At 43.7% G+C, this 23,312-nt stretch overlaps 1 protein-coding gene across 1 annotated transcript in view; it reads right to left on the reverse strand.

Moving 5' to 3' along the window:
• The window catches only part of CLRN1 (clarin 1), a 42,607-nt gene extending 19,948 nt beyond the window's left edge, over positions 1–22,659 (reverse strand). Inside the window, exons 1-2 of the mRNA XM_026015758.2 lie at positions 22,482–22,659; positions 22,097–22,364 (exon numbers count right to left, since the gene is read on the reverse strand). Of these exons, the coding sequence (XP_025871543.1) occupies positions 22,097–22,349 (253 nt within the window). The 5' untranslated portion in view covers positions 22,350–22,364; positions 22,482–22,659. The remainder of the gene's footprint in view (positions 1–22,096; positions 22,365–22,481) is intronic.
• Between the last annotated feature and the right edge of the window lie 653 nt (positions 22,660–23,312).

Raw genomic sequence — 23,312 nt, forward strand, 5'->3', positions numbered from 1 at the left:
TAGCCAAAACCTGTACATGTTGATGACCAAACTTCTACTGTCCTTTCTTAGTTGTCTTTATTATTATTATTTTTTAATCTGTCTTGAAATGAGATTTTCAGTTTGGAGCTATCCGGGGGAGTTCAAACATCAGGAAATATTTCTATTTCCTTTGCTACCAAAAAAGAAAAAAAAATGTTTCTAGTCCACACCAAGATTTTAAAATGGGATATTTTTCGGTCAACTTCAATATTCTGATGTCACACAAGCTGTGGGAAAATAATTTCTGGTGATACAAGAAATATTTTCCATTTAGAAAACGTGCCAAATCTATTTCTAGATTTTGTGTTCAGGGCAAGTTTTTCTTGTTTGCAGAAGAAATGAAATATTTTATAAATGTAGGGTTTCTCTTATCCGGTGAGGCATCGGTATGCATAGCATCAGCAAACCTGGCAAGACCAGTCTGGGGACATTTTGCTCAGTCCATTTTAGTTTCCCAAACATTGATCAAGTGCATCTTAACTTATTTACTGAGCACCTAGTATGTGCCAGGCACTGTTCTGGGCCCTGGAAATAGAGCCATAAAACAAGATTAGACAAGGTCCATTAGACAAGGTCCGTGTTGTCTCGTGGAGATTAGAACCTAATGGGAATTAACAGCAAGTAAACCAATAAATTCCATAGTTTATTTCCAAAGATGGCCACTGTCAATTCCTTCCCTCCTTCTACGTACGTCACTTCCCTTTAGAGGAATTTATTTTCCCTAATTCTCTTGAACCTGGGTTGGCCCACTTTCACAGAATGCTGCTGTTAATGGAGAAACTAAACAGGGTAATGGAATTTTGAGTGATTGAGTGAATGGATGTGGGTGGTCAGCAGAGTTACACCTGAGCTGGAACCTAAATGCCAGGAAGGGAGCGGTTGTATAAAGATCTGGGGGAGAACATTCCAGGGTTAGGAGCGCAAGGTGGGGCGACAGCGAGTTGGTGAGTCTAGTGAGCGAGAGGAGGTGACGTGTGATTGCAAGTCTGAGATCAGACTCTTGCGTCCACTGGGTCCTGGTCTCCTGACCACGGTAAGGAGTTGGCTTTTAATTCTAAATTCACGGGGATCCCTGGGTGGCGCAGCGGTTTGGCGCCTGCCTTTGGCCCAGGGCGCGATCCTGGAGACCCGGGATCGAATCCCACGTTGGGCTCCCGGTGCATGGAGCCTGCTTCTCCCTCTGCCTGTGTTTCTGCCTCTCTCTATCTCTCTGTGACTATCATAAATAAATAAAAATTAAAAAAAAATAATTCTAAATTCACTGGGAAGCCAGTAGGGAGTTTTAAGTAAGAGAGGGAGCCAATCTCCTTAATGATGTGAAAAGATGGCTCTGGTTGCTGATTAGCAGGTAGAAGGGGGTAGGGAGAGGAAGGAGGGCAGGTGTGAAAGCAGGGAGACCTGGGTGTGGGGGGAAGAGCATTCCCAGTGACAAGAGACAGGGGCCTGGCCTAATGTGCAGCAGTAGAGGTGGTGAGTGGATATCAGATTTGGAATGTATCTTGGAGATAGAAGATAGGACTTGTTGAAAGAAGGGAATCAAGGATAAGCAACTGAGTAAACGGTGATGCTACTAATTGACACGGAGAAGTAGAAGGTGTGGATTTGAACGTGGGAGTGGGAAGTGAGGCAGGTGTTCTGTTTTATATATTTAAAGTTTGAGTTGCAGCTAAGATATGCAAGTAGAGGTGCCAAATAGGATTTATGCGTCCAGAGGTCCAGGGAGAAGGTGGAAGTATTTAGGGAGGCGGAAATAGGGTGAAGCGAGCAAGGTGCCTGGGGCATGCAATTGAAAGGGACCATCACTCCCTGGGTTTAACCTCCTCTTGCATGAGCCCTGAGAGTGAATATCTCTTTAGATTTTATGACGTAGGGCTCCCTTGGCCTCCTCCTTATATGGAAAGCCAGAGAAATGGCTACCACCTGTGGAGAAACTGTAACTAGAGGAGAGAAGGACCCTATGGCTCGCCTACATTTACCCGCCAGGGACAGAAGAGAAACCAACCAAGGAGCCTGAGAAACAGAGATTTTTGAGTTAGGAACAAATCCACAGATGGGAGAGCAAAGAAGCCAACAGAAGAAAACGTTCCAAACACGATGACGTGAATCTATGAGAACAGGTATGGAATTATCAAAATATGTTCGGGGGGAAAAATAGAAATGCGTACCAGTCTACCATTTGGGAAAAAGCCAAAGGGAAATGTATATAATAACAAATAATTAATTTAAGTAATTACCTGATTTAATTCTCTCAATGACCTACCTATCTCAGGGAAAATCAGGGCTCAGGGGTGAGGTAACACACCCAAGATTGACTTGCTTAGTAAGTAGCAGAGATTTGAACTCCTGTCTGTACCCCTAACCCCCGTGCTACAGCAGCTCCAGGGACAGGCATGTTTATCCAGGCAGACACCATTTCTAGAAGGCTACACACAAAACTTATAACATTGCTCCTGCAGAAGGAGACTGAGGGATACGTCATCATGTAGCTTTTGTATTTTTTTTTTCTACCACCTTGGAAACATTCTCTATCCCATGAAAACACAAATACCTAAAATGAATGAATGAATGAATGATTGAAAACTTCTGTGACTTTTCTAGATTAGAGGCGGCTTCAGAGACATTGCTAAAAAAATTTTTTTTTTTGAACAAATGCTTTCTAAAAGTCATTTTTGGAGAAAACCAGAGAAAGTTGAACATGGACTGGATAGTAGATGATATTACATAAGTATTATTGATTTCGTTGGTTATGTTCATGGTATTGTGGTTGGAATTTTTTTTTTAATTATTTCTTTTTCATGCTTGTTCTTTTAGAAGCCCTGATCAATTTTAAATGATGTAGATGGGTAGGTTGATGGGTGAAAAGGAAATTCCTCAACTGTTTGGAGGAATGGCAGAGTGGCAATATAGATCTTAGAGTTTGCAGGTGCTGAGCCTCTGTCCCCCCCCCCCCAGAACATAGGACGGGGTGTTCTGTGTTCTGGGGGCACAGAGTGAGGTAGCTGGTCTGGTTCTGCGGTGTCCTGCCCTCCTGAGCTTCCAGCTGCTGAGACCACGCCATCGACCCAACCTGCTATTCTTGGCTCGAGATCAGCTGTTGATTTTGGTTCTTACCAGCAGTTATCAAAAAACCCGCCTCCATCTATCTCCCCACCTACTAAAAGCCGTGGCAACCTCCGTGTCTCTGATAGGGTGGCTAGCTGGGGGAAGCCTGTCCCAAAACGTAGGCTTGTTAACCAAAACGAAGCAAAGGCAGAAAGAAAAGTTGCACCGATTTGCCTCCTAGATAGAAAAGCTAGGCGGTAAAATAATAGTCACATGGAGTGTTCCCATTCTTAAGAAGTCTCTTCCAATTTCCACTCTGGTGAGAAAGTGACCCAGCGGGGCACTAATCCCTGCAAAATACAGTTACTTACATTTTCTCAGGTTTTTGGGGTGGTTTGTTTGTTTGTTTGTTTGTTTATTTATTTATTTATTTATTTATTTAACAAAGAGAGCACAAGCAGGGGAGCAGCTGAGGGAGAGGGAGAAGCAGACTCCCCACTGAGCAGGGCACCCCATGTGGGGCTCAATCCTGGGATCATGACCCAAGCCTGCAAGCGCCCTCAGGTTTCTATTTCGGCTGAAAATCCCCTGATTTTCATACTGACCCCCCAGAACCCTGGTAATAACCCTCCATTTTCCGACCAACGCTCAGGTGACTTTGCTTGGCGGAAGCTGAGAGCAGACCATTGAAACAAACCTGGGCAGGTGTCACTTGAACCCTATGGGCTATGGAGTATCTGGATGGGTTTGGTCTTGTTCTTTTGGGTTTGAGAGACTATAATGCAGAGAAAGGATTTGAACATTTTGAGCTGGGGAGGGGCTGTCATTAAATCCGGCAAGTCACTTCTGGCCTCCAGAAATTACTTAATTAGCTGTTGACAAGTGAAAGGGAGTTATTTATTGAAGCAGGCAGCCCATGCCACAATAGTAGTACGGGACTGGCCTGCGCATTCAGAACCAGTCCTCGGCCTTCATTCTCCTATCACGGATTTCCTCCGCTCTCTGCAGGAGGCAGAGGGCCTCCCTCTCCCCGTCTTCAGACACCCCCCAGAGCCCTTCTTTTCTGTCCTTTCATCGCCCAACTTCCTCAAAGAACAATGCATGAGTAATGATGATAGGACTCAAGCAGCCAGCAATGATACAGCACTTGCTCTCTTCCGGGTCTTTACCTGTATTGCATAGAGACTCAAATCTTTTCATTCTTGCAAGATACAGTGAAACCTAAATGACAGACTTAAATCTTCTAATTCTTACAGTATAGATTAAAAAAAAAACAAACACACAAAACCAACAACAACAAGCCTGAAGCATCGAGAAGTTAAATTGCCTAGGCACACATGGCGTTGCTTTCTTTGCTTTTGACTCCACCACCCCCCCCATTTTTAAGATTGGAGTAAAATTAACACAGTAAAAAAATTCTCCCTTTTTAGTGTCTATTTCTTAAAAAATTCTCCCTTTTTAGTGTCTATTTCTGTGAATTTTGACGCTCAGCCCTGTAACCACCACCTCAATCGACACAGAGAACAATTTCCCCATTCCCCAAACTTGCAGCTTCCCCCCTGCAGTCCACCTGCCGCCTCTCCCCCACCAGCTCCTGCACGTGTAGTTTTGCAAGAAACTGCCAATTGGTTTTTTCCGAGTGACTGTGCCGTTTCACCCTCCCACCAGCCGTGTAGGAGTCCCCGTCGTTCCGCATCCTCGCTGGCACTTGGCAGCTTTTTAAAATTGTAGCCCTTTAAATAGGTGTGTAGTTTACCTCCTTGGAGTTTGTTTGTTTTTTTTTTTTTTCTCCTTGGAGTTTTAATTCGCGTTTTCCAAGTGACTATTGATACGGAGCGTCACTTTGTGAGTTTATTTGCCTTCTATATATCTTCTTGGGTGAAGTGCATTCATATCTTTTGTGCATTTTTTTAAATCGGATTGTTTCTTGTTATTATTGAGTTCTGAGAATTCTTTACACATGCTGGATATGAGCTCTTTATCAGATAAGTAATTCGCAAATATTTTCTCCAAGTATGCCGCTTGTCTGTTCATTCTCTTATCAGTGCCTTTTGAAAAGCAGCTCTTATTTTTATGAAATCTAGTTTCTCAATTGTTTTTCTTTTATGTATCACGTTATGGATGTCAAATCTAAGAAGTCTTTGCCTCATGCAAGGTCACAAATAGGTTCGCCTGTGTTTTTCCTCTAGACATTTTTTTAGTTTTAGGTTCCCACTTCAGTCTGTGATCCATCGTGAGTTATTTTTTGTACAGGGTCAAGGCTAATTTTTTTTTTGCATATGGATATTGAATTGTTTCAGTGTTTAAAAAGCTGAACATAGACTTAACATATGACCCAGCAATCACATTTCTGGATATTTGTCTAAGAGCATTCAAAACAAACAAACAAACAAAACAAACAAACAAACAAAAAAACCCCATAGGGCCACGCAAAAACCTGTATGCAAATATTTACAGTGGCTTTATTTGTATTTGCCTCAAATTGGAGACATCTTAAATATCCATCAACTGGTGAATGGATAAACAAGCTTTGGCCCGTCCGTAAGCTAACAGACTTCTCAGTAATAAAAAGGAACAGACTACTGGCACATACGATAACGTGGAGGGATCTGAAATGCATTATGCTAACTGAAATGAACTACACTCAAAAGGCTGCATGTTGTATGATTCCATATGTATGGCATTCTGGAAAGAACGAAATAATAAGGATGGAAAACAGAATCCGCTTTTGCCCACGGTTGGCCATAAAGGAGAACATTGACCACAAAGGGGGCACAGGGGAAATTTTGAGGGTGATGAAGTGTTCTATATCTTTTTTTTTTTTTTTAAGATTTTTATTTATTCATGAAAGAGACAGAGAGAGAGAGAAGCAGAGACCCAGGCAGAGGGAGAAGCAGGCTCCATGCAGGGAGCCTAATGCAGGACTTGATCCCGGGACCCCAGGGTCATGTCCTGGGCTGAAGGCAGACGCTCAACCACCGAGCCACCCGGGCACCTGAAGTGTTCTATATCTTGACTGTGATGGCACTTACTCACCTTTATTGTGTATTAGTCAAAATTCATGGACCCGTGCACCTGAGAAGGGTGAATTTGACTGTATGTAATCATACATGTAACCTCAATAAACAGGAGTAAAACCAAAAAAAAAAAAAAAAAAAAAGGGAGGGTAAGGCCTGGGCTGAGTAGGCTCTTCCAGATGTGAACAGGGGCCTCAGCAACGGTGACCATTTGTCCCAGAGAGGGACGAGCTCCGTAAAAGAGAAGAAAAGTAACACAGGCCCAAGAGCCAGGCGCCGGGGCCTAGTCCACCGTGTGACCTTGAGCAGGTGCAAGGGTCCCTGTTTCTCCTAGAAGACAGAGTGTTCCACGGGGCCACCGGGGAAGGGACCAAGCACTTGGAATGCAGGAGAGCTTCACACTGCAGCTCCTTTGCTAAGTCTTACACCCTAACCCTTGATTTCCTTGTCTGGAAACGAAATTTTACCTTTCTCTCAACTGTGCGGGGCCTCCACGGCCTCAGAGCGAGCAGTACTAGCTCAGGGCAGGTGCTGGGTGGACGTCTGGCGGGGTGCCCCCTCCGGGGCCGGCTCCGCGGGGTTCACGGCCCTCCCTTCCCACCTGTGCAGAGGTGCCCCCCCCCCCCCCCGCCTCATAGTCTCGCCCCTTCTTTAGATCAGTCCCATCAGCACGCAGGTAACTCACTGTCCTTTTCTCATCTTAAATAAGATGGGTGGCTCAGTCGGCTGGGCGTCGGACTCTAGATTTCAGCTCAGGGCCCAGTCTCGGGGTTGTGAGCTCCAGCCCTGCATTGGCCTTGGCCTCTCCCTCTGCTCCTCCTCCTGCACGTGCTCTCTCTCTCTCTCTCTCTTTCAATCAATAAAATCATAAAAGCAAATCTCACCAAAGCCCTCCAGCTATTACTCTTTTTTTTTTTTTTTCCTATTTCCCCTTCTGGCAAAACCTCCCCAGGACTTTGCTCTGAGCATCTCCTCCCCTCCCTCCACTTTCCCGCTTGAATCCACTGCGCCCACCCTGCATCTCCCAAGGCCCCGAGGAGCTTCAAGCTGCCAGACCCAAGGGGCAGTCTCTGTCCCCCTCTCTGTCCCCTCTCTGTCCCCCTCTCACCTGATCTATATCTGGCTCAATGGCTCACTCCCTCCTCCTGGAAATGCTTCCCTCCCAGACATGACACGCTCGGGGCTCTGCTATGTCACTGGCTGCTGTCCTGACCCACCTTGTGGGTTTGTCCTCGCCTCTGGATCCCTCTAGAGGGTGACTCCGTTCTTGTACCTTCTCTCTTCTCCCTCTTGGCTCACTTCCTTGGAGCTCCATCCAGTAGCATGGCTTTTACTGGAAACACTTTCAGACTGGTATCTCCAGCCTGGATTCCCCTTGAATCCCAAACTTGTAGGTCCTCAGCGTCTTTCTGAACATCTTGACGGAGATATGAGGCATCTCACTGTGTCCCAAACCGCACCCATAGTCTTCCCTTCCTCGCACTCGCTTCCCTCAGCCTCCCTCGCCTCAGTTGCCTTGGCGTCGTCCTGGAGTCTTACTCTCGCACCTCACGTTAAATCCATGAGGAAAACCTGCTGGCACTCCCTTCAGAATCTGACCGCTCCCCTCCATCTCCACTGCTCCATCCCAGTCCAGGCCACCATCAGCTCCCACCCAAGGGCTTCCTGACTGGTCTCTCTGCTTCCACTCCTCCTTACGATCTCCTATCAGTGCAACAGCCAGAGAGATCTTTAAAAACTGAACGGGTGTATGTCAATTCCCTGCCTAGACCCTTCCAGTGGGTTCTTCTCCATTCAGAGTATAAGCCAACTCCTGACAATGGACCTATGGTAGGACTCCTTGCCAGACCTCTGACTTCATCTGCTACCCATCTCCTTAAGCAGTGTGCCCTAGCCACTGGCCTCCTTACTGTACTTCAATCGCGCCTGGACCATTTCTACCTCAGGGCCTTTGCACATACTGTTCCCTCGGATATTCCCCTAGGTATCCTCATGGCTTGCTCCCTCACCTGCATGCCTTGACTTAAATGCCACTCTGTCGGGAGTGCCTTCCTTAACCACCGTATTTAAAGTTGTCACCTGCCCAGACGTCTCCCCTTCCTAATTCTCCAACCCTTTTCCTTGCATTTCCCTTTCTCCTTAGCAATTATTAACCACCTGACCAATTCTATATTTTTGCTTATTTCTCTCATGACTTGTTTGTTGGTCTGTTTTCTTCACTGCTGTATTCTTAGCCCCTAAGCATGCCTGGCACAGTGTAGATCAGTATTTGTCAACTTTTTAATTTCACTATTGCTCATCATTTCCAGGAGTCCTTTCAGACATTTCTCCTAATCACCCTTTCCCAGTGAAATTTTAATACCGCAGTTATACTGTGTATTGATTTCTGTATTGGATTTATACCTGGGCTTCATATACATACACACTTTTTAAAGAGTAAGAGCTTTTTTTTCTCACCCCCAAGAACCCATTTTCACCCCCTTAGGGGGATTATGGCAGCCATTGAGAATGCATGATGTAACTGCTGGACACATGTATGTTGGATGGATATATTGCTTGGAGTAGGATGTGGGGATGGAGTCTGATGTGGTTAGCAGGTCTGGGGTTTCTTGGCAGAAGTCAGTGGTTTCTACTAAGGGAATTAGTGCCACAAAGTCAAAAAAGGGAAGGAAGAAGAGGAAGAGAGGACACTCCATTTGGTGACCCTGGGCCAGAGGAGAAGGGGGCTGACTGCTTTAAGTGTAATGGGAATTTCTGGTTACAAACTTGAATTTAACCATAGAGTCAAGCAGTCACCGTTGACCTTGAGGTAAGCTGCCGATGGTAATAGAAATTGGATTGAGAGAGTTTTTGGAGAGAATCTGGGGCAATGGAGATAAAATACAGTAGTCACCAGAGGGATAATAGGAACCTTTTTTTTTTTTAAAGAAGTTGAAAGACCTAGTTGGTAACTGGAATAGAATTTCAAATCTCTTTATTAAAAGAAAAATTTTAATCCAACATATTTGGGGGATTGTCAACCTGTTACATGGAAACTGATGGCTGTTTAATAACAAGGTTTAAAGTTTGGGATTTGTAAAATAATTCATCTCAACCCTGAACATAGCAAAGCCCTTTTTTGTTAGCAAGGCAGGAGGATTAGGAGAAGATGGACATGCTCCTCACTGTGTTTCTGTTCAAATGTCCAACTATTCGTAGAGAAATGTTTAAAAATAAATGAACAACATTATAACAATGAAATGGAAGTTAAGATAATCCTACCACTAGAAAAGTTAGATTTTCCTTTATTTTTATTTGCTTCAAATCTTTGTCCATCTTAATATTCATTTCCTATATTATAATAATGCAGTTTTGAGGTTATATTCTGTACTTCCTATGTCGAATATAAGCATTTTTTTCATGTCAGGCATGTTGCCTTCATCACTCATGTAGGTACTAATATGGATTTTCCATCAAACTGTAGGCTGCTGTCAGGCTGTCTTTCCATTGTTTCAGTGTCCTGGCTAACGCTGTAGCGAACATCTCCAAGCACATTCCTTTTTTTTTTTTTTTTTTTAAATCATGGGTGTGGATGATGAGCAGGACCAACTTTTTTGGATGAACTTCCAGGCAAGGAATCACTCGGATCAGGGTGCTTTCTAAAAGAATGCTGTACATGTATTGATAAGACATAACCTCAAGAAGGCGGGTTATATTTTATAACATCCGCATTAAACTCCTGGTTCAAAGCTCGATTTCTCTTCCCTGCAGTCTGCACGCAGAGATTTCTGACAAGATAGCTATTCAGAAACAGAAACCTAGAAGAAACTAGTCATTGAGGTCACTCTCCTAATAGCAGAATAGAAGGCACCTGTCACAGAAGGGTGGAGGAGGGGGCAGGAAATCCACATTGCATAACCAGCCCAGTGCACAGAGCAAGGCTGTCACACCCTCAGTTCTACAGTTTGCAATTACAAAACCGACCTAAGTCACAAGGGAACGGCCTGGAGCGAAAACGCAGCCCCAGGGGAGCTCTCCGTAGGAAACATACCCTCCTCCCACAGTCATTTGGGGGTGGCTTCTGTTCTTTGGGCTCCGTCCCTTACCTCTGTGCCCCCATTCCAACCTGGGCCCCTGACCTGTGGCCTACCACAGCCCAGCCGTTCTGCAAAGTCTTCCCCAGTCTTTGGCTCTTCCATCCCCCATCAGATATTCCAGGCCTCCTCCGCTCATGCCGCCCTGCCTCCATTTCCTCCTTTGGGGCTTACAGAAGGCCCCAAAACATCCAGTGAGTGGAACGTCTCCATTTCAGAGAGAAAAGTGAGGTTATCAGGGGGACTGCCTCACCTTGCAGCTCCCCACTGCCAGTTTTAGGAAAATTTCTTTCCTCTTGTCCATGGTTTGGCCTTCTCCCTGTGTTGTCAGACTCCTCCTTTTCTACCTCATGGGTCCCTCCTCAGCCCATTACCTCCCCTGTCTCTCCTCAGCATATTCCTCCCTACTACTTTATCTCCTCAGGATAGACTCTCACTCGAGACCCTTCTACTATGCACAATCCACGTGGACACACACACACACACACACACACACACACACACACGGGCATGCACGCATATGTTCCTAGCCATGGGCCTCTCTTCAAGGAGTCTGGCCACAGCCTTGCTCTGAGTCCTTGCCTTCCATTCCCTCCTCAGCTCCTACAAGGGCCTCTTTTCCCATCCCTCTATCAGGACTGCTTGAGAAAAGGTCCCCTGTGACCTTACAGTGTTAAAATTCAAGGGACTATTTTCACCGTCTCTTAGTTGACACCTCAGTGGCATTTGGGGCTGCTGACAATTCCTGCCTTCTGAAAGTTTCTCTTCCCTTGGCTTCCCCTCTGCTGGTCCCCCCTGCAGCTCACTGATCCTCCGCTCCTCAGCCTGCCTTGCCAGTCCTTCCTCCTCAACCCTTAAGTATTTGTGTTTTCTAGAACCCACCCCTTTACCTTCTTATTTGATTCACCTCCCTAGGAACCTCTCCTTGCATTGGAGCTCCCGCTACCACATCTAATCCGCTGGTTCCCACCTCTCCGCCTCTACTCCAGGCCACTCCCATGACCTCCAAATCTGCCCAACTGATGGACATCACAGGTTGCTGGCCTATATGTGGATCTCACTAAATATGACCGAACACAATTTCATCTTCCCTCTAAACCTTCTGTATTCCTTATCTCAGGGAGTTGCTACAGCTCTCTATCCTGCAGAAAGTGGGGCCCATCTCCTATCACTAAGTTCTGTTGTTTTTGTTTTTTGTTTTTTTTTTTGCATCTGATTATTTTGGAAATATTTCCCCTCCTTTGCAGCCCTCTGGCAATGCTTTGGTTTGGGCCACCAAATATTGGATGGAGGAGCCTCTTGACTGGCCTCTGCACTTCTCTTTTGGTCTTTGAATCCATCTTCTGCTTCATCACATACCCACTTGCTTCCCTTGAGTGGCTTCCCATTGCCTACAAGGTCAAATCAAGTGCCTCGGGACAGCAAAGTCTCTCCTGTTCTGGTCACCGCCTTCTCCCCAGCCTTGTCTTTCTTCTCCTTTCTCTAGTATCCTCTGTACTCCGGCCGCAGTAGGCTCTTCGTAACTTTGCTCATGATATTCCTTTGCTCAGAATGGCTTCTTCAATGCCATCAAGTGAACTCTACTTCTAATTCTGAAGAACTTTCTTCCAATTTCCCTATACCTTGCCCTGACAAAGAGTAATTCTCCTTGTTGGAGCTTCCTGAATAAAAACAATAATTGCAATCGTAATTAGTGCTATTCAACCTTCTACAATTCCGGCTCTTTCCCATCCGGAGCTCATGATAGGATTGCACATCCTGGCCCCTTTGCAGTTAGATGTGGCTGTGTAACAACTTTGCCCAATAAGGTATCAGTGGAAGTGGCATGGGTCAGTTCTGGGTCAGAGGATTTAGTTGTCAGAGTGAGAGCCTCCACAATCCTCGGCCTCTGTTATATAACAACTGGCGACATTCCAGATGGTGGCTGCATCCTTGAAAGGACCTGCAGCTGATCTCTGATGCATATGTACTATGAGCAAGAGATCGATCTTTGATTTCCCCATGACGTATGAACTTACTTGTAATTAAAGCATAACGTAGTCCATCTTGACTGACGTACCTGTGTGGCTTTTACAAATTGTCAGTTATTTAAAAACACTCTTGCTACATTCTTCATTATCTATAAACAAGCACCCTCTTTCACTCCCTTCATATCTGCAAAGTCTGGAATGCTTAGGCACATAATAGGCTCCAGTGAAGTTTCCCTGCCTTGGGGTGGTAAGGGCACACATACCCTAACTTACAAAGAATTTGAATAAAGTCATGCTGTTTTCAATAGATCACTGGAGAGTAATAAGAATAAGATAAAAAAATCATTTGTTTTTACAAACTGCTAAGTATGTTCCTTTATTACTTGCCACTAATCCATGTTTTATTTGATATCTCTAAATGTATGGCTTTCATTTCGGTGGCCTTAAAATTTATTTCTATCTGCTGGGTTCCTCTGTTGTATTTTATCCTGAAACTTTGTTCTCATTTTTAGCCATTACTGATTCCAGTCTAACAGTCACATTTTTAAAGTTCTTAAATAGGAATTTAGTAAGTCCCATCTAAACCCATATTTGGGCATTAACCAAGAGTATTAGGTAGTTGGAATATCATGCAATGCCAAAGCAAGAAGAACGGAGATGCTGATGGGAAGAGAGACAAATAGGCATTAGCTGAAAGGCAACATGGCAGGTTAAAGAAAAAAAAGCATAGCATTTGGAGTTAGGAAAGTTGGGGATTAATCTGGTTTTGCCATTTACTTCTCACGTGGACCTCTGTATGCCTCAGCTTCCTTATGTGTAAATGTGAGTTGCGACAGAAGTCACAGAACTTTCAAGAGACACAAGTGAAGTCATTTATATGGATGCTCTATGTAAATTGTAAGGAATTGCTTAAATATTTTTTCTAACATGATTAGAATGGCAGGAGCGTTGTATTTCCACCGAGGGCAACAGGAGATCTAAGAGCCCAATGCTGTGAGAGTGTCAGCATTTTCAAATCTCATGATCAGTCATTGGGGGTAGGAGGGACTCCTGTGGCTCACAGGTGGTCAGAGCACTTATCTATTCACTGAGGCCAAAGATCCCTCCATAGGAGTCCCTAGATACATGGAATTCAGGCAAACTTTCTATCTTGTAGCTCAAATTTTTACTTTTTCCTTCTCTCCCTGACCGGGCGGTGACTATTTCTGTACATAATCCTGGAACTTTAGATTTATAGCTAATTAGTTATTTGGTACCTGTCACACACTTTCCTCAGCATCTGATATACCGTTCTCATTCTCATTTCTATTTCCCTTGTGCAATTCTTGGACATTCTCTGTAATGACTTATCTTGAATGATTTTTAGGCTGATGGCACACCTCTAAAGAGGACCCCTGATATTCTCTATGGAAGGACCAGAGCCCTTCCACAGAAGACGGGCAGGTAAAAGTCAAAATGTTAGCTTTATTTCTGCTAAAGTGTTGGAAAGTGTGGCTTAGACCTTCCATCAAGTTCTTTTGAATTAGGCAGCCTCATCCACCCAGGCATAGGAGGGGCTGGACAGCTGAAAGCCTCCCAGTCCAGGGCCAACCTGCCTCCCCTATCCCGACCAGGTGGAGAGCAGGCTCCTATAACTGGTGGGCAGACTCGGAAAGAGGGGAAGCCTCTAGGGCTGAGAGCCAAGTATGTGGTTTCTTACTCAAACTCATCGATCACATCTCTGATTCCCGCTGAGGCCAGGAAGGTGTAAGGAAAGTGGAAATATGCAGCTAAAGGAGTAAAGCTAAGGATCCCCAAACCTTAGCATGTGTGGAAACCATGCTAAATACCTCTGCTCCTTCCTGCCCTCCTTCTGGTGGTCTTGCCCTTCCCTAATGTGGAGGACTCCTGACTCCTCACCGACTTCCACCCGTCTTGGCCATCACCCACCTCAGTAGTTCTCAGCCTTGGATACACATTAGTATCACCCGAGGAGCTTCTAAACTGTTCCAGTTCTCATGCCCTCTGCCCCCGCCCCAAGATCCTGGTTCCATTGGCCTGGGATGAAGCCTTGGCATCGTAGTTATAAAGACTCTCCAGGTGATTCTAAAGCGCAGCCAGGGTTACGGACCACTGACCTAATGGTATAGGTTTCATCAACCCTTTTCACCTTCAGCTGGCCAGATGTAAAATGCAGGTAACACAATCTGGGAAGCTCTCAGAATGAAGCCAGCCTCTGATAATGATGTCAGCAATGGTGCAGCAACTTATTCCTAGATTAAAGCCATATGGTAGCTTCAGAGGTCCTGTTTTCCTTCTCAACTTGTCCTCCTCCACATAAAAGATGTGGAGAAGAGAAGTTGTATTTGGCCCCTTGGTGCTCAGCTATTCATTTTCTTGAAAGGGAATAAGAAGGAAGATTTCTTTCTTCTTACAGAAATGCTCTTGATCTGACTTTGCCCTCAGCCCATCTGCAGCCAGTCATTATGAAAATCCAGTAAAAGACATTCCCTGACATAAGCTCAATGCATCCACCTCCTTTAATATCCCCCATAATCTCACACCCAGGTATTGAGGCAGGCTTCCTTCTGACGGCTGCATAGTCAGGGAGAATGAAATCCGTGACCCCAGCACTTCAGAGGAGGAGATGTGATGGCAAGATAGAACCGTTTAAAATACCATTTTTTTCCCCCAGTATCTTGCCTGAATTCCTCTCAGCCAAAGTCTATCTACCTGACTCAACCCGACTCAGAGGCAGCCCCACCAGTGAGTCTTAATCACCCATGGTGGCTGCGGGACGACAGCTGCTTTGGTGCATATGTGTCTCTGATAACAGAACCCGTTTAACTGCTCCAAATCCACAGGGTATGATTACGTTGGGGTAATAACTCCCGAGAATGGCTTTGCTACAGTTATAACATGCTGAGAGGGAGCGAAATACGAATCCTGCATAAATTAGACTGCCAGGTACAGTTTGCTATTACTCAGCTCTATCATACCTGTAATAAAAGTGTATCATCTCCCAACCAGCCTGGGTGTTTAGGTGCATGACTAGATGAAAGGCTAATTTGTCACTGTTTAATTTAAATAACTTCTGTTTTAGAAAAAGGTCTTTAACTTTATGAAATCTCTGATCTTCTTCAGAGATAAAAATGAGCTTTTTCATTTTTTTTAATGAGATTTTAATTTACGCTGTAATTCTAATCCATTGGCTCAAAATAAAACACCCGATTCTGAAGTGAATCAAATGCTGCGTACCTGCTTTTCTTTTTGTTCCTGCCTATTTTGAAACCACTCATGACAACTCTGGTAAGAGCCTGCCATTGTGGTCATTGCTGCGGAAAAATAATGGTTGCAGTCCAGGTAACTAACTCTGAAGATCATACCATGAAGATTTTCACTGGCAGTGAGCTTACATCAGCTAGCCGCATGTGTCATCAGATATCTCCACCTCCAGCATGAATTATCAACATTAATATGCTCACATAAGCCAAAGATCAGCCATAAGCATGTGACCCGCTCAACCTAGACTTTTTTCTTTTCAACCTAGATTATTAAACAGGCTTGACTTGATGATTTTACCTTCCAAAGGTCAAAGATTAGGGCTTAGATAGACATCAGGGACACGGAAATGAACTCAACTCATAAAGCCAAGTGCTAGCACATGGATATACAAGATCCAGCTGATGAGAAAATAGCGGCATCATTGTCTAAATAGCTGGTGCAACTGAAGTTTACTCTTACGCTTTCTCATTTCTTTGCATCCTTTTTGCAGATTGTAAGGAGACAGATGTCATACACATCCTATGCGTCTGAATTTCAATCTCAGGATGGCTACCTACTTGATCGGTGACTTTGAAACAGTTGTGACCTCTCTGAGTTTATGGTTTCCATTTTTATTCAAGAGGAATAGCATCATTGCGCCTCCCACTTAAGGGCTGGAGGTGATCTAGGCACCGTGCCTGGCACCTCTGAGGCACCCAGTAATTGGGCAGCTGAAATAAGTATTTTTTTCTTCTGAGTTGTCTGAAAATCCTTGGGGAAGATAAGTTACTCTCAGAGATTAGAAGAGAAAGCACAGCAGCAAATTGTAAGAATGATTTGGAGTCCTCCTCCAAGGGCTGAAGTTCACACATACCAGGCTTAAGTTCCAGAAGCTCCATGCTTCATGTCTCAGGTGAGCCCAGGTCAGTGACTTAATGGCTTTTAGAGTAGAGAGTAATTTCGAGGTACGGAAGGTGTGTGCTTGAGTGTGTATGTGTGTGTGTGCACGTGCATGTGTGCATGCATATTTGCAAAACTATAATTGTCGAACGAAGCCGATTCTGTGAGGAATTTTTCCTGGTAAGGCTCCCGGAAGCAGTTGCTAGGAAGGAAGGAGAAAGATCTTTTCCTGGCTGAGACAAGGAGAGCCAGAAGTTCCTTTCCTCCGAGGCCTTTTCCCAATATTTCTCATGATTTTGAGGACGATGTCTGCTCAGTTCCTCCTTTGGGTAAAGAAAACCCTGAGTGTTAAACATACTGGTCATTCCTAATTTCTTGCTATTATCGGTTTATGAAATAAAATGCAGGAAAGAGGAGTTTTTCCAGTGAGGATAGAAGAGAAGTTTCCAGGAAAAAATGGAGGAAGTAGAAGGTCAGCCTCTCCCTTATATATTGACCTTCTCTTTTGCTTTCTGAATAATACCATCTAGACTATGTGGGTGTTTATGGCTGCCCCTGCTCTCTGCAACGTGCTAACCCACGTCCCTAGAATTCCAGAACATTCCATTCTTCATTTTCTCCTCCTTTTACCTGTGGTTTCCCACACAAATAGTAAAAGGTTTGGATGGGGAAGAAGAGAAGCACTCGCTTTGATAATAAAATTCATTTGGGTCCTGATGAATGGTGGGCATTTCAGAATACTTTAAAAATCATGAGCTTTGAGGACCAAAGAGTGAAGGCACACAAAACTCACCACTTCAATGATAGTGGCTGGAATCTGTCAGCAGAGGCTTCAAGCAACGGAGCAGAAGGTCAAGTGATTTTAAAGCTGGAAGGACCTTGTCTAGGACAGCTGGCCCCTCGTTATATAGATCATAAAGCGTTTGAACTAGAAGAGATGTTAAAAATCACCTAGTTTCACCTCCCATTTTACAGATGCAAGAACGGAAAACCAATGAAATGTGATTTGTTCCAAGTCTAATCCCCAGTGAGGAACACAGACCTCCATAGTGTCTGTTGACCCAACATTTATTGAGCACCTCTTTGTGACATGCACTGTGCTTGGTCATGCTTGAGGGAGTTCTAGAATGAATAATACCAGCCCCTGTCTTCTGAGGGCTCAGGATCTCCTTGCAGAGAGATACACATTCTCAAATACTTATAATCCAAGGTGACTTGAAATAACAGAGTAAACATCAAGGTCAGCAAAGGACAAAGTAGGACACAATTATTTAGCTGAGAGAAGTTGAAGATTTTTCTCTTCATGTTAGTGTTCCTCAACCATTACTATTTTTTATCCGACAATTACCTCCTCCTCCCCCCCCCCCCCCCCCCGCCAGTGGAAGGAAAACAAAATCTCTATGTGCTGGACTATTTGAATGGGTGAGTAAGACTAGACAAGAGGATCCTGAGCTAAAAGGCAGGAGGGCCCACATTAGCTAGGTGAAATGACGAGACCATCTTTCCCCTCTCCTCCCACCAGGGAATCAGTCTTCCCTGGGTGAACTCTATAGGTTCCCCTCCCACTAGACCACCCATTAAGGAAGGGAGGAAGGGCAGGCGGTGTTATCAGAAGGGGTCCCTAAAGACCTGGGGTGACAGCAGAGAAGAGGATGTGCCGGATGGTGACAGGGCAGGTGGCGGGGTCATGCTCACCGGAGACCGTGGAGGTACAATGCCAACTCTCGGTGGTGGTGGCAAAGACCCCAGTCCCAACTATTCTACCCCAAAATATGTTTGAGAAGCTACCTGCTTGCTGACACAAGTAGTTTCAACATCCCCTGTGTAATCTGGGTGAGGTACCTCATTTGGTAAAGAAAGCCTGCTTTTTAAAAATATAAAGTAGGCTAAATCTCTGTTAAGCTTTTTTAACACATTTTCAATCATAAGGTCCCAATTAAAATGCTTTAGAAGCATGACTAAAGTTGTAAGCTGTGACACACGATTGGTTAGATTTTAGTTTTCACGTTTCAAAAAAAAAAAATAACACACACACACATATACACACACACACACTCACTCCATATGTTTTTACCATCTCATTGAACTATCTTGGCAATAAATAGATCAGCATATCTAGGAATGATTGATACCATATGATTCTTGGGTATCATAGTTGATGTTCTGCGGTGTTTCAAGCCACCAAGATGGAAACCCACCCACACATACCAAGCTCAAAACCGGCAGTTTTCTGTCTTGATGGCTACAGTTAGAGTTTAAACAGCATCATTAAAATTTCACAGGTGACATATCAGGAAAAATTAAGCCCACCAGTTGTGTTTCCTTGAAAGGAAAACAGTCCTTCATTATAACGAATGAAATTGTGCGCTAGGTATGAATGCGCGTGACCTCTAGAAAATGAAGCGCTGACCCATAAATGGATGAGAATCAGCCAGAGTAAACGAGGCAAACGTTTTCCCAGCATAACTGTGCATGCTGGCAGAGAAGATTCTTGTTATAATTAAAAGAGATGGAGTGGTCAACAGGGAACATTTAATAGGAACAAACATGACAACATTGCCTAACTATCTTTCTGGTCCATTCTTTATCCTCATGTTATACTATGTGTCTGGGTTTTAGAAGTGACACATGCATTCCCCATAAAAATAACACATAAACTTGTACGGCAGAACCAAGCAGAAATTCATTTAGAATATGGATATGGACACGGTCAATGCCCAATTTACTCAGAGTAAATCTCTAGCTAAATCGGCGCTGTCCGGTTGTGAGCTGTTAGCCACACCGAAATGGCCAGCGAGCATTTGAAATGTGGCTAGTTTGGATTGAGAGGGGTTGTAAGTGTAAAATACACACTAGATTTCAAAGACTTAGCATCAGAAAAAAGAACAAAAGGTAAAATATCTCATATCTTATGTTGCCTGCGTGTTAAAATGGCATCTGGATATCTTGGGATAAAGAAATGGGTCAGGGGATCCCTAAGTGGCTCAGCGGTTTAGCGCCTGCCTTCAGCCCAGTGCCTGATCCTGGAGTCCCAGGATCGAGTCCCACATCAGGTTCCCTGCAGGGAGCCTGCTTCTCTGTGTGTCTCTCATAAATAAATAAATAAAATCTTAAAAAAAAAAAAAGGATCATTAAAATTCATTTCATTTGGTTCCTTTTATTCTTTTCTTCTAATACAGCTCCTAGACCTTTTAAAGTTTCTCATATGCGGCTTGCAATTTTTGGCTCGCGTTGTATTTCTGTTGACCAATACTGATCTAAGTGAAAACTTTGGTATGCAAAGTAGCACTTAGCCATTCCACAGAACTGAAATGTAAATTCATATCAACTGACAATAACACGACAACATGAAGAAAACTGGCCACGAAGTGATTGAGGCTTTGTTGAGTTGCCTTTTCCATTCCTCCTACATTGGAACGTTTCTTAAAATCCACATGTTTGCTTCATAACCTTCTAAAGGGAAAATGAGAGAGGAGGACATTCTGGGAAGTGAGTTGGGCCCTAATAATAAGTTGGGCCCGAGAAATAGAAAATCTTCTTCCCTGAGCAATTTAAGGGCCCTGGATTTTGCTCAAAGGGTGCTATTATTGAGAAACGGGGTTAGGCCTCTCCTTCTCTTATATTAATGAAGTTCTACTTTTCTCTCGGGGAGATGATCAGAGGGCTCCCTTCCTTCAAGAATATGCTGTTAGAACATCGCTGGAAGGGTGACGGCATTTCGAATGGGAAGATATGGACCACGAAGCTATCTTGCAATACGAGTGTAAACTTGGAGGGTGTGGTGTGGAAGCTGTTTATTTAAATGAACATTATGCTTTTTGGGAATCCTTTGGATGTATTCAGTTTTCCCCACTTTCTCTCCTGTTCCACTGAAAGAAATACTTCTACGCTTAGGCAGAAAAAGTGATATTGTAAGTACACCTTGTTAGGTCTCATTGAAACTAATGAGGCTTTGACAGGCCCAGCACCTAGAGAGGGTCTATAGAGAGGCTGTCATTACAGAACCAACAAACAAATGTCAGATCTTCTTCACAAGGCTGGGGGAAATGTTCAGAGTGTCATAGGGACGAATGAAATTCTGTGATAGTGGGGTTTAAACCATACCTTCACCTGACTCTGAGTCCTCACAAAAGCAAAGGGAAGGACACCTGATTAGAACAACTGCATCCCAGACCGAGCCAGCAGAGAACACACACATAAATAAAAAAGTCACGCATCAAACTGCTGAGGAACGAAGCTGTGTGAAGATTAAATAAGACAAAATATGTGTAGTGTCTAGTAAGTGTTCAGAGAACATATTGTTTCAAAACCTGTCCTGTGGTATGAGTAAAGTTCATCTCTATTTCACTGTACCAAATGCAAAAGCTCCTGAAAATTCACTGTCTGTTCCCTGCTTTTGTCTAAACTCATTTGTGAGAAGCTTTACTCGCGCTTTAGCTGCTGCCAATGACTCATGGTTAAATCATTTCACTCATCTTTTTTCCTTTTTATTTTTTAATACAGTTGCAAATCATGTGATAGTCTGCTTTGTTCTCTTCCCCCCCTAAGGAAAGCGAAGCAACTCTAACAGCCCCATTACCTTAATGAACTAAAGCCATTCAGTGAAAAGAGTTGGTATTCATTTCATCAAATCTAGGGATGATAATTTTTTGAAAAGCTGAAGACTAATTCTTGGGGATTTTTGTGGAGCCCTGTGACAATTCATATCACCTAATAACCAACGTGAGTGAAGGCTGGTGTCCAATGACTGTTAAGAAGATACAAGGAATGTTGCAGAAATAGAAATAGGCCAGCACTGAAATTTAATTAGACACTGCATAGGTTAATAATAAATTCAATTAATTTAGCTTTCTACCTATGCTAGAGAAAAAAAAATACCCAGGCAAATAATAATTCATTTTAAATGCCTCAATTGGTAACCTCCTTTCCTGAAGAGTGATTTATGCAGTAATTTACTGGCTGTTTCTTCGTAAGATTGTTCCAAACCAGCCCTTTTGAAATAATAATAATTTCTGAATGTGTGTTGTGAGAGATATAACAAATGGCTTCTTATTAATTTTCATTTAATGAGTTGCCTATTCACATGGTAATTTTTAAAAATTCCCTTCTTAAGATAAACAGGTTATAAATACTGTGGGTAACACTTCCATTTCACAAAAATTGAACAGGAAAATCTGTCTCATAGTACCTACATGATTTGAAGGTCAATCAGTTGCAAATTTTCTATACTAAATAGGCATCTATTTCTTTCCCAGTTAGCATAGCAGATCATTTTATATTTCAATGGCCAAGTGATTCAAATTGGTTAAAAAAGGAAAAAAACAAACAAACAAGAATATTAGCAGCAGGAAAGGTCCTAGCAGAGATCATACAGAGATAGACAGGGTACAAAGTCATGAGCAAGGTGGAAAAGCAGCTACTGAGCCCTTAACACTGATTCTTTTTTTTTTTTTTTTTTAAGGAAAAAATGAAGCTCGTCTCTCATAGCTATTCCTCTAAGTTGCTTCTCCCCTTTTAAAATGACACCAAAACTTCTAGCATAAATATTGATGTTTCGGAATTAAATTGTTTATCCTTTCAAAGTTGAATTCCATAGCGGCTCATTAACCATATGCTGTCATGATAAAAACAGAATGAAGTAATTAATAAAAACAAAATCATAAAAACCAGGGAGAGGAAATTGCTTGGAAAAGACCTGGGCATTTCCAAAGGTTCGTGTCTGTTTTAGAAGGCCTGTACTAGACAGGGCCAGGCTCTTAAAAAGATCCCTTGCAACCGTGGAAAGAGTACGCCTAAAGTATTAAATAATTCAAATGCAACTGTTACTTACGTGAGAACCGAAAGGGCCTGGCTCCCAACCCGCACTGCCTGACGCCCTCTCCGTGGAAAAGCCCGTACTGCATTTCACCCATGAACTTGTCCAGCTCCTGCCGGGAGGCATTGACCAGCAGAGCCCCCGTTTTGCACAGGAAAGTGGCTTTGATCCACAACGGTGTCCCCAGGGCTGTCACCACTCCGAGGGCGCACATGAAGCTTAGCACCCCAGCTGTGCAAAAAACGACTTTCTTCTGTTGGTTTGGCATGATGAGAGATGGCTTCTGTGAAGGTGAGGTTCAGAAATGAGACCTTGGTGACTGATGAGAAGTGACTGGCCCTTTGGCTGCATTTATTAGAGTGGCTGAAAGGACAGATCCCAGCCCCATAGGCATCCTCACCGTGGTCGGTGGTTCTGGCCAGGAGAACGCCTGGAGGATGGAGGCTGCTTCATCACACTTCCTTGACTTTTCTCCTTTCCCGCTGCTGCTTCTCTCTAATTTGAAATCTTTGGGCTAAGAATCTGTGAAACAGAGCGTTCACACTGCCTTCGAGTATCTCTTGTGTCACTTGGTAACAAAGGTCTAAGATAGCAGATGGAATCCTCCCTGTAACTTGATAAATGCCTCCCCTTTCCCCAGCCTTTTGTCTGATTGGGTGAGTTGAGACTTTCAGAAACAGGCTTGGCTCTGATGGTAAATTTTCAGCCACTCGAGCAGCTCATTTATTGACATTTTTTTTTGTTTTTGTTTTTGTTTTTGGTGGGGGGTTGAAGAGGAATTTGGACAGAGAATGATCCGATGTCTACTTATTGGCAATTAATTGATTTTGAAAAATGTTCATTGTAGCTGGATAAAATCTCAAACTGGGGTGGGTGCCGTAGACCAACCGTCAGGGCTTGTCATCCTAACTTCTTTTCTCCCAGATCCATGATTTAGAATCAGTGCGTCAATAGAGAAGTCGATTCCAATTTTTCCTGGCACCCAGGTGCCAACATCTAGATTTCTAAAAGCTTTCCTTCACAACGCTTGGCTGCTTCAGGACTATTGCAAGGAAATGAGGTTCTGGGTCTGAGAAGTATCAGAACCTATAAAGAAGACAAGAGCATTGTCATGGAAAAAAGAGATTGTGCTCAGATAGCCGGCTCTAAGAGTTCATCACAGAAAAAGCAAGGATCCCAGCAGAAATCGTGAGTTAGGGAGACAAGAGACAAAGTCATGAGCAAGATTAAA

The sequence above is a fragment of the Vulpes vulpes genome, chromosome 11, assembly GCF_048418805.1.
Source record: "Vulpes vulpes isolate BD-2025 chromosome 11, VulVul3, whole genome shotgun sequence".
NCBI lineage: Eukaryota > Metazoa > Chordata > Mammalia > Carnivora > Canidae > Vulpes > Vulpes vulpes.